We start from the raw sequence: 11,919 nt of genomic DNA, 5'->3' as shown, positions 1-11,919 counted from the left end.
TTCTTAAAACCTGTGAGTTGACGAGGATGAGAACAGTCATCCAACCTAGGGATAGGGAGTGTAGGTCATGTACTGTGTGCCTCTGAGGGGTCATTTGGCAACACCCATCAATAATCCTTAGGAGCCTCTGTCTGAGTAGTCCCAGCTCTAGAAATTTATCCTCAGGAAATCATCAGGCAAATGCCCAACAAAAGTAACTGATAAAACAAATTATAACACAGCTATACAATGGAATTTTATGCAGCCATTGAAAATATTTTAAATTATTGACGTAGAAAAATATCCACTACATGTAAAGGAAAAGCAAGTTATAAACCAGCGTGTAGGGTGGAGTCTCATTGAAATACATTTGCAACATCACATCACTGTTGCAATGCTTTGTTTTCCCCTTACCTCCTACATCCAAAAGGAGGATGTTCTTGTTAGCTGCCATCGAGTCAGCCCCAGACTCATGGTGACCCCATGCATAAGGGAACGAAACACTGCCCGGTCGTGTACCACCCCGTCTGCACCCCCTGCAGACAGGGGTGTTGTAATCCATAGGGTTTTCACTGGCTGATTTTTGGAAGTAGATCGCCAGGCCTTTCTTCCTAGTCCTTCTTAGTCTGGAAGCTCCACTGAAACTGCTCAGCATCATAGCAAGATGTAAGCCTCCACTGACAGATGGGTGGTGGCTGTGCATGGGGTGCAATGGCCGGGAATCAAACCCGGGTCATCCACATGGAAGTTGGAAACTCTACCACTGAACCACCTCTACGTCCTTGAGTCCTCATTACTCTGGCTTGAACTCCCGCAGTTACCTCCTTAAGGAGGCTCCTTGCCTCCAATTCTTCCTCTTCTGCAAATAGCATTAGCACCAAGGCTGAGAGAGCAGGCTTTGAAGTCAGGGAAGGGGCTTACATTTCTGCTCTGCTGCTTACTAGCTGTGTGATCTTGGGCAACTTAACCTTTCCAAGGTGCAGTTTTTCTATGTATAAAAGGGGGATAACAGTGCCTACTTCATAGAGATAGAATGCAGAAAATGAGCTTAACAGTGCTATCATACTAAAACAGTGGAAGCTATTAGATAGTAATCCTTTACAAGGCCACTAGACTTTTATAAAACACTGATCTGATCATTTTAACATTTTATAGTGTGCAAAGTACTTTTTTCCATTTATCTTCTCATTTGATAGCTACAACAATCCAACTTGAAATTTCACTTAAGCTTCCCTATTGCCCACAATATCAAGTGCAAGAATCTTGTTATTAAGCTGCCGTCGAGTTGGCCCCGACTCATGGCGATCCCATGCACAAGAGAACGAAATGCCGCTTGGTCTCGAACCATCCCCATGATTGGTTTTGATTGGACTATTGTGATCCACTGGGTTTTCATTGGCTGATTTTCTTCCTAGTCTGTCCTAGCTTGGAAGCTTTGCTGAAACCTGTTCAGCAGCATAGCAACATGCAAAACTGCACTGACAGCTGAGTTGTGGCTGTGCATGAGGTGCACTGGCCGAGAATTGAATCCCCTCTCGTCTCCCAAAGGAAAGGTGAGAATTCTACCACTGAATCACCTCTGCACCATCCCCAAGATCTTAGCAAGGTATTAAAAGCTCTCCAAGATTGAAGCCACTTCTTGTATTCTCAGCCTGATGGTTGGTACTTAATAGGCATTGGATGTTTACCTAGTGAGTGCAGGAAGCCCTGTGCTTTGGACCCGCTATGATCTTTCCTCCTGTGTTCATGCCGGGTTACCCTTCCTTTCCCTTATCCATCTAATTCCTATTCTTTTTTCAAGGCAGCCCAAGCACACATCCTCTAGAATGGCTCCCACATTTATTCACTCAATATTTTTTTGATTTTATTTTTGGTGAAAATGTATAATACCAACGATCGTGAAGATAGCACAAGACCTGGGAACATTTCATTGTTCTGTCATATATGGGGATGCCCCACTCCACGGCAATTAACAATAGGCCCCAGATGACCATATTTTTATTGCCTGTTTATGTATTGACTCCTTTTGCTTTCACTCCTCTTTGCTGTTAGTTTATGCTTGTAATTTACTCCCTTACTATACACACACTTTCCTGATGGGGCAATGCATATTGTTGGGTAAAGGAGAGTATATTAACAAATAGGACATTGCTACTTATTAGCAGGTTTAATGTTCAGATCTAGATTCAGGGTGGTAGGAGTCTGACCTCAGAGTAAATGGAGCATAGTACTCTACATCCTTTTCCCTATAAACTAGTATGTATGGATATCCAGCAAGTATTTTTAGGAGCATGTTTTTAGAGTTGAGTCTCTAAATAGTCCCTTTCAGATTTCCTAGTGTGTTAATGTGGGCTTAACTGCTGCAAGACAGATCTAGTTCCAGTGGCTTAAAAGCAAAGCCGTCTTAGAAGTCTTTTTCTCTCATATTTCAGTCAGTCTGAACTGAGTGTTCCAAGTTAACAGGTAACTGTGCTCCGCAGGGGCATCCAGGCCCCAGGTTCCTTCCCTCCAGTGGCTCCCCCATCCTCTCGGTGCCATGCATTGATCTGCATGACTGGGGTAAGGCCGCCAACCTTCTCTGGGTTCCAGCTGATAGAGAAGGAATAAAGTGGAGCCCTATCCACTGTCTTAATGGCTCTGGTCTGAGAATGGTATGCATCCCTTTCAATTTGCAACCCGTAGCTGAGAATTAAGTCACTTGGCCACATAGGACAGCAAGAGGGACTGGGAAATGGAGCTGCCCACCAGGCAGCCACATGCTCAGTTACACTCCTGCGCTCATGGAACAGGAGAATGGATTCTAGCAGTCTTTACCATCTAGGGAGAAACACTGTGGAACTGTCCAACTGCTGTACAATTATTTTAAGCAAATTCAATAGGGAAAAAAATCCAATTTACATGTTAAAGAACTGTATTTCAGAACTAAAATAATCTGCAAGATCACTTGGTGGTCATACAACTTGTCACCAGCAGAAATAACTTCATTGACTTGTTTACTCTGTCTGCCCCAGAAGAGCAGGGACTTCATCTTGTTCATGGCTGATCCCAGCATCTAGAACAGTTCCTGACACATAGGAGGGTTAGTAAATGTTTGCTGAAAGAATAAATAGATGAATGAAATCAAAACACAGCAAAATATAGTGATTTTAAATTATTTCATAAATTTCTCTCTTCCTCTGCTGAGTTACCAGGAGTTGCAGGATATATCTTGAGGATTTAATTATACCAAGTTTCTTCCACGCTTATGTATCGTTGAATCGATCTGGACTCATAGCGACCCCATGTGACAGAGTACAACTGCCCCATAGGGTTTCAGGCTGTAATCTTTACGGAAGCAGATAACCAGATCTTTTCTCCCACAGGTCCGCTGGGTGGCTTTGAACCACCAACCTTTCGGTTAGCAGCCAAGCTCTTAACCACTGTACCACCAGGGCTTATATGTTTATATACACTGAATATAAAGTCTAAATGCTGGCCAACATCCACAAGGAAGTTTAGTAAAGCTCGTGAATGACACTTGGTATTTATTCCAAAGGAAAAGCTAATATTGGTCTGACCTATGCTGTGCTCTACATAGATTGTTTTTTTAAACTGAAGCACTGTCTTGAGCTTGAAGCCAGATGTAAAAATCACACTGTGTAACAGTCAAAATACCTGTAAAATGCAAATAACTTCATTTGCTGACAGTTATTAAATGGTCTATAATCAAATCCCAGCCATTTTTTCCAAAAACATGATGAAACATTTTGTACCATTAAGACCAAAAGAATAATGACATTAAGACAGACTTATCACTTGAAAATTAGAAATAAAGTCTTATTAAAGCATGGGAAATATACTTCACCAAATCTAACAGTGAATATTATCAAAATAAATCCAGTGATCTTTTTAAAAAAGATTACAAAATTGAATTTATTGAGTTTCACACAAGATGCACTTATAAAATTAGTACTGAATGCCACTGTAACAGAAGAAAAGAACAAGAACATCATTCTGAACTCCCTACAGCATCTGCAAAGGAAATGAAAATCTTCCAAAAATGACAGCACAAAGACAGAATAATTCAAGCTGAATTGAAACACACACCCAAATTAGGTTCTTGCTTTGATCAGGGAGGGCTACTCCTGGCAAAGTTTTCCTCAAATTATTGCCATTCACTGCGGACACTATTCCTTTTGTTGATGAGAGAAGAGATGGAGAGAAAAGAATAATACTTCCAAAATGGGGTTTCACTGAAATGTATACAAAACAGAAGTCTTTTCATTTTTAACTTAAAATACTTCCTGCCTTCACAAAAGCATTTGTGTACAATTTCCTCCTTTATCCGATCTGAGCATACTGCAAAACCTGAAAATTCACTTTTGTATTTCAAACGAACTAGCCAAAGCATTAGATTGCTTTATATTTTACCCAGGAAATAGACAAGTTGCCTCTAATTTACCTTCTGCATATCATATGCCTCAAACATCTGCACAAGAGCTGAACTTCAAAATTAAAGCACCAAAAAACAAAAGGGGGAAGAAAAAAAAAGTCAACAGTATCTTCTCGACAGTTCTGAAAACAGAAGTTGTAAGATGTTTATAAAACACAGAAAGGTTTCTTAAGTAAAATGTGATGGAAAATAACATGTCCTATACTGTAAGCCACAAACTAGTCATTAAGCCTAAATGGAATCTGGATCTTGAACAAAACCAAAAAGTAATTTTTGGCTGCTGTTCCCATGTTCCCAGCATCCATACACCTCTGCACACCTGCTGACTTTCACACCAAGTGCTCTCTCAACAGGGGCCTGCCTGCACCCCCAGAACAGGCACACCTCAGTCACTGCTCCCCATACAGAACCGCTCCCCATACAGACACACCCACAGTGCTCCAAACAGAAATCTGAATGCATCTGATAAGCCCAGGCAAGACGGTGTTGGTGTTGCTCCATCTACTAAGTATATTTACTTTAAAATGGTTACTTAAAAAACCCAGTTAAAGTTGACACCTGAATTTTGTACACTGACAAGTTTCCAGCCTGTTCAACATCAAATCCTTTTAGCTGTAACAATTTATGAAGCAATTAACCTTATAGTGAAACCAGTTAACTCCATCTGAAAATTACCATGCTCTGCTTTTTCAGTCTAAAAATTGCCTCCTGTAAGAGAATCTCTAGTTTATCCACTGCAATTAAATAACATACAGCTCAGCTTTTGCTTTAAAGAGTCAATGGAAAAATTAGGAAACATTTTCTCAGTGATGCATAACCTTCATTAAGAGATTTTTTTTCCTTTTACAAAATAAACTAAATGGCTTAGCGTTTTTGTTTTTCTATAAAACGCTACTATGTATCATGTCTTATTTAAGGTAGCCTTTTATTCTGATTAGTTCAAGTACACCTGCAAGGATTATTGTGGGGGTCAGAACATTTCTCTTGATTTATGTTTAATAACTTTTTTTAATGCTTTGGCAGATGAAGTAAAGTTTGAAAACTTTGTGAAAATAGTGTGAGACTGGAAAAGTCACGTCATGGTCTGAGTTTCAAAGTTTTCCAGGTACATCCTTACACTGAAGAGGCCTCGAGGACGATGGACAAAGCACATGTAATTCCGATGCTACTTCCGCTGGGTCCCCGAAGTGACGCTGCTGCTCGGCCAGCAGGACGAAGTTTTCGTGATCCACCAAATCTCCCCAGAAATCAAAGCTCGAGGTCGCTGCTGTTCTGTGACCAGACCTTCATCCCAACCACACTGCTGGAAGAAAGATACTAATATTTCCTCGCCATTAATAATTTAAGTTTTTAAATAAATATTTAAGTGCCACTTTTCACATCTGTCCATCTTGGCAGCACGGCGTCTACTGCCCGGGACTCCGTGTCTCCGGCACAGGCGCCACCGGGTTCAGTCAATCCGGTTTCCGCAAATTGTAAACCTGTCTATCTCTAACAGATCTTTCTTTGAGGATCTGTGTTTCAATTCAGAATTTTCCTGCGTTATGTCCTTCTCATCACCATCTGGAGTGGTCAGGAACTGGTCAGAATTGCTTGTCACAAGCAGTGGGATAACGTTTTCCTTTGGATGAGTAGGCTGGCTGGTGACTGAAGCAGACAGGGTTTCTTCAGTGGCAAGGCCTGTGGAAGAAGAGGCCCATTTAATTAGGAAACAACGTCCTCCCACCTTGGAAGCCATTCTACATGTTTTTATTTTGCTGTATTTTAGCACCCTGTAGCAGCATGCACAAACAGCATGACCTCCCCCAATGATGCAGCTCTCGCCCACCTCAAGTTACCTCTCCTGCCCCTTTGCAGGGTCCCTCTGCATTCTGGGGCCTGGAGCCCACTGGACACCTTTTCATGCCTCCAGGACCTTACTCCTGCTGGTCCTTTTGCTGACCTGCCCTTTCCATCTGTCTTCACCTGCTCTATTCCTTCTCTCCTTTAAAGGTTACTTCAGGAGAACACCACTCCTGGCTCCTCCACACCCTCACACACCCACGTGGACTAACCATCATGCTGTTTCCCCATGAGTCTGTGAGCCCTGAAGGGCAGGACCACGACTCGTTTACCTTTGTATCTCCAGTACCTCGTATGTTACCTGGCACACAGTTGTTCCATATATTTAAAAATAAACCATTTAGGTTAAAAGTCACAAGAATAAACACCTAAGTAAACAGAAAATTGCCATGGAAAACCCTGGAGCCATCCTTAGCTCTTCTCACACCACACAACCTGAGCACCAGCAAACCCTGTCTCTCCAGATCTCTCCAGAGCCGGCCTGTTCTCCCCTCTGACACCATGACCACCCTGCTCTGCGCTGGTAGCCTCTGCTCCAGCCTCGGTGTCTGTGTTTTCCCTTCTTGAGTCTATTCTCCACAGAGCTTGAGAGCTGTCCTCTTAAAACATAAGCAGGAGCATGTCACTCCTCTGCTCAAAGCCCCTTGGAACAAAAGCCTAGGTCCTTCCCTGCATGACTGGCCCTGTGCAGCCTCTGGGCCCCTCTCCACTCTGCTACAGCCTCCTGGCCTTTCTTGTCTTCAACAGGCCCAGGCTACTCCTGCCTTGGAGCCTCTGTAAAGTGCTGGGCCCTCTGCCGGGCTGCTCCTGCCATGCAAGGCTCGCTGCCTCCCGTCCTTCAGCTCAGTTCAGGGGCATCTCCTTGCAAACACCCCCGACTCCTGTCTACTCGCTTTTCCCCTTAACTTGCTTTATTTTCCTCTACAGCACTTATTGCCACCTGGCATAGTGCATATCCACCAGTTTATTAACTCTCTCCGCCCCTCAGTCTAGAATAAGCTCCACGATGGCAGAGACATCACCGCTATATCCCCTGGGGCGTCCCTGGGTAGCGCAAATGGTTAACGCACTCAGCTGATAGTCGAAATGTCGGTGGTTTGAGTCCATCCAGAGGCACCTCAGAAGTAACGTCTGGTGATCTACTTTCAAAAAAGCAGCCACTGAAAACCCTACAGAGCACAGTTATACTCTGACACACATGGGGTCGCCATGAGTTGAATCCACTCAATGGCAACTGGTTTTTTTTTTGGTTTTATATCACTGGGACCTGGCATGTAGTAAGTGCTCAATAATCATTTGTGGAACAATGAATGAATAAATGGAAAAATTCAGAGCACTACGTCAAGTATATCTGTGATGCAATCTAAAATATAACAATAATAATAATAAAATAAAAACCTAAGAAAACTGAAACCAAAATTTTAAAGCATTGTCAATCATTGACTGAACAGCTTTTTATTACACAGAGTTCAGACAAACCATTAATTCTCGGAAAATGATTCAGAGAAGTGATGAAAAGAATTAAACATACCTTGAGGGGATTTACTTTTGTTCTGTGATTTATTGGGTGGTTTGCCTGGAGTGCTGGTTGGGGGAGGGCTGAACAACTTCTCTTCCATTTTGGCTTCCTTCACATATTGGCATGATTTTCCCAGTAGCACAATGCTGTTAAGTACTTTCAGGGATATCAACCTAAAAACAGAAACAAAACACACAACCACTGTTGTAATTTGTCCAATCCTTGTGACTGCGCTCTTCTACCATCTACTACCAAGAAGGCAGTGAGAAGAGGTCAGCCCGGGAGTCGGAAGCCCTGGGCTTCAGATTACAAGTTCCTTGCACAAAGCCTTCCATTACTCAGAGCCTGATTTCCCTGAAGCTTCTTCACCACAAAAAAGAGAATTCTCATAATCTCCACAGCTCTTATTATAAGAAGAAATTATACCAGTTAAAAGTTTTTCCTCATACTAAATTAACTAACATTGGTGGTGCAACAGCTAAGCATTTGGCTGCTAACTGAAAGGTTAGTGGTTCAAACCCAACCAGCGGCTCCTTGGGAGAAAGACCTGGTGATTTGCTCCCGCAAAGATTACAGCCTAGAAAACCCTATGGGTCAGTTCTACTCTGTCACATGGGGTCGCTATGAGTCGGAATCGACTCAGTGGTACCTAACAACCACAGCAATTTTCTCATTATAAAACACATTGATTTAGAAAAGCAGATAAACGATAAACAAAAAAGAAAACAACCTGTAATTCCACATTCCAGTGAAAATCACTGTTGACATTTTGGTATATTATCTTTAAGTGCTTTTGCTAAGAGTACACATCTATCTATATCTGGGTCACATGACTCAGACTATTTTATAAGGCAGAGGCTAGAGGTTATGAGCCAGAGTTTAGACTCTGGGGTCCAGGCATCTGGGTCTGCATCCTGACTCTACCGCTTAGAGCCTGTGTGGACCTGGGCAAGCTACTTAACCAGTTAATCCATAAAGGAGACGATTCAGGAATGGTGCTTGGAACAGTGCTCGACACACAGAAATGCTAACCAATTCTGTTATTTTATTATTACTGTTGCTATTTTGTTTAACATATGAGTATTTTTCCAAATCAGTGTATGTTCCTCACTGACATTATTTTAAATGGCCCCATAATATTTCACTGTATAGGTTATAGTTAAATCTGGATTTCCTTAAGATAAACATCTAGATAGCTGTAATTATAGACTGAACTTTCTGGTCAAAAATTACACATTTTTTTTTTTTATTGTACTTTAGGTGAAGGTTTACAGAATGAATAGTTTCTCATTAAACAGTCAGTACACATACTGTTTCATGACATTGTTTAACAACCCCGTGACATGTCAACATTGTCCCTTCTTAACCGTGGGTTCCCTATCACCAGCTTTCCTGTCCCCTCCTGCCTTCTAGTCCTTGTCCCTGGACTGCTGTGCCTCATTAGTCCCGTTTTGTTTTATGGGTCTGACCAATCCCCAGCTGAACGGTGAAACTCGGGAATGACTTCATCTCTGAGCTAAAAGGGTGTCTAGGGGCCATACTCTCGGGGTTTCTCCAGTCTCCTTTAGGCCAGTAAATTTGGTCTTTTTTTGTGAGTTAGAATTTTGCTCTACATCGTTCTTCAGCTCTGTCTGTTGTGATCCGGGTTAGAGCAGTCAGTTATGGTAGCTGAGCACCATCTAGCTGTACTGGACTCAAGTCTGGTGGAGGCCTTGGTAGCTGTGGTCCATCAGTCTTTTGGACTAGTCTTTTCCCCGTATCCTGTTCTCTTCATTCTCCCTTGCTCCAGAAAGGGTAAGACCAGTGGAGAATCTCAGATGGCTGCTCACAGGCTTTTAAGACCCCAGATGCTACTCACCAAGGTAGAATGTAGAACATTGTCTTTGTAAACTGTGTTATACCAATTGAGCTAGATGTTCCCCGAGACCATGGTTCCCACAGCCCTCTACCCAGCGATTCAGTCCCTCAGGGAGTTTGGATGTGTCTCTGGAGCTTCCATGACCTTTCCTTGTACAAGCTGTGCTGGCTTCCCCAGTATTGTGTACTGTCTTAACCTTCACCAAAGTTACCACTTATCTATTGTATATTTAGTGTTTTCCCCCCCACCCCCCGCCATCCCTTGTAACCAACAAAGATTGTTTCTTTTTGCTTACACAACATTTTAAAGCATTTGATATAAATCTGGTGAAAAATGCTGGAAAGAAAAATCCCACACTGGTATTATCCCACACATAGAGACCTTAAATGACAGAGGACCAAGAATCTCGGCACCAGCTTTGGAGCGAGTGAAGAGGTGGACAGCTTGTTTCTTATGCCGAAGATGAAATCCTAGGAATCACATGAAATGACAAGTCACTGAAGGCAAGTCTGAGGAGGGGGCTGGAAGGTTAGTTAAAGCAAGAGGCAAACAGGCTTCTGGAACTGTCCCCCAGCCTCTCCACAAGCCCCAGGGCTGCAGCAGCCTATACAGAAGACTCCCAACTTGCCCTCCAGGCCTAGCTCTTCCTGGAACTCCTCACTCACACCTTCCATTGTTTTCTCTGCACTGCCTAGGCGACATCTAGAAGGCATTTCAAACTTATTGCTCCAAGCTAGGTCTCTTGATTCCAAGCCCAGCCCTCTCTCTCCACTCACCTGTCAGTGTGGAGAGAGGCTCCCCTGCCTTCCCCTTCTAAGGAGCCACCACCGTCATTGTCCATCTCCTTACTCTACCTCAGCTTTCTTCATAACACTATCAATTGTCAACATTTTTTTGGTTGTTGTCTATTTTTCCCTCTAGAATTTAAGCTACAAGAAGACAGGGACTTGTCTGTCTTCTTTCCTCTGAACCTTAGGTCAGCGCTAGACCAGCACACACTCAGAGCAGGTACCCACTGAGCAGCTGTCAAATGGCTCGTAAGGGCCGAGGCCGGCAGGTCTTCCGCCCACAGTCAGCAAGAGTAAGTCTGAGGGAATTTTCACCAAAAACACAATAAAATATTTAAAAAAAAAAAAAGTGAGGGAAACTAGAGCATTGGAATCGGAACCACCAGAATGCAATTAGAGAGAATGGCGACACACTGTGAAAAATATAACTAATGTTGCTAAACAACTTGTGTAGAAATTGTCAAATGGAAAACTAATCTGCTGTGTGAACTTTCACTGAAAACACAATAAAATATTATTATTTAAAAAAAAGAATAAGTCTGAGGGAAAGAGATTGACACTGGATGCGGTGGGAAAAAAGCACAGCATCTTATGTTGGGGGCACAGGTGAATTCTGTTTTTGCTGAAGGGAGAATCCTGGGTTTGGCAGAGAGTCAGTGAACAGAAAACACTTCATGCGCAAAAGACTCTGAAGGAGGGCAGAGGATAATTTGAGGACGATTGGAATAAATCAGCAGACGGCAAAGGCCAGTGAGCAGACCTGCTTGCTCGGCTGTCCCGTGGAGAAGGAAGAGGAAGTGGGCGAGAGATGAGATAAGTGAGGTGACGTCTGAGGGGCAAATGGCTGTGGGATTCCTAGTCATTCAGATGAAAGCACACCCACTTGGGTGGATTACCCACAGGAATTATAACCAAACAAGGGTTTCCAGGTGTGGCACTACATGCTTCACCTCCTGGCCTGTTTATAAGACAAATACAATAATTAGCTGGTTAAACAAAGATGGGAGCAATTATAGCAGTAGTGCTTGATAAGCAAGGGCAAATGCTAAGAATTCCAAAGGGTGGGTTGAGAACCAGGAAAGGAAGGCCCAGTGTTTTTTAATGCCAAAACACTGAAAAGAGTTACACCCTCATATAATAAAGGATCATAAAGGATTTATGTGTTCATTCAAATGGACAATAGTAAATGGTACACAATCTGATCGGAATGGTATCGTAGATGGCTAACACTAAAATTGGCCGCACTTCCTCAACACACCTCTGCAGGGTGAGGGCTCAAGATGGGTGCTGAAGGTGCTGGGGAGCATGTTCACCACTCAGGAGTCTGTGGAGAGTGGGAAAGTGCAGCCAATGAGGATGACTGCTCCCGTCCTCCTCCACAGAAGCTTCCCGAATGTCAGCCCTGTGCCAGGCTGTGTGCTAGGCACCAGGCACAAAAATACATAGAGAACACACTCAAAACAAATAACTGGGGGACACCACAGACATCCTGGAAACCAGG

General features: G+C 43.0%; 1 protein-coding gene across 1 annotated transcript in view; it reads right to left on the bottom strand.

Moving 5' to 3' along the window:
* Window positions 1–684: 684 nt before the first annotated feature.
* TAPT1 (transmembrane anterior posterior transformation 1) overlaps window positions 685–11,919 on the bottom strand; it is a 64,555-nt gene continuing 53,320 nt past the window's right edge. Inside the window, 2 exon segments of the mRNA XM_023730250.1 lie at window positions 685–6,091; window positions 7,785–7,945. Of these exon segments, the coding sequence (XP_023586018.1) occupies window positions 5,862–6,091; window positions 7,785–7,945 (391 nt within the window). The 3' untranslated portion in view covers window positions 685–5,861.

This window comes from Trichechus manatus, unplaced genomic scaffold (genome assembly GCF_000243295.1).
Source record: "Trichechus manatus latirostris isolate Lorelei unplaced genomic scaffold, TriManLat1.0 scaffold00034, whole genome shotgun sequence".
NCBI classification, from domain to species: domain Eukaryota; kingdom Metazoa; phylum Chordata; class Mammalia; order Sirenia; family Trichechidae; genus Trichechus; species Trichechus manatus.
The sequence above is the reverse complement of the archived record's forward strand: the minus strand, read 5'-3'. Positions and strand labels throughout refer to the sequence as shown.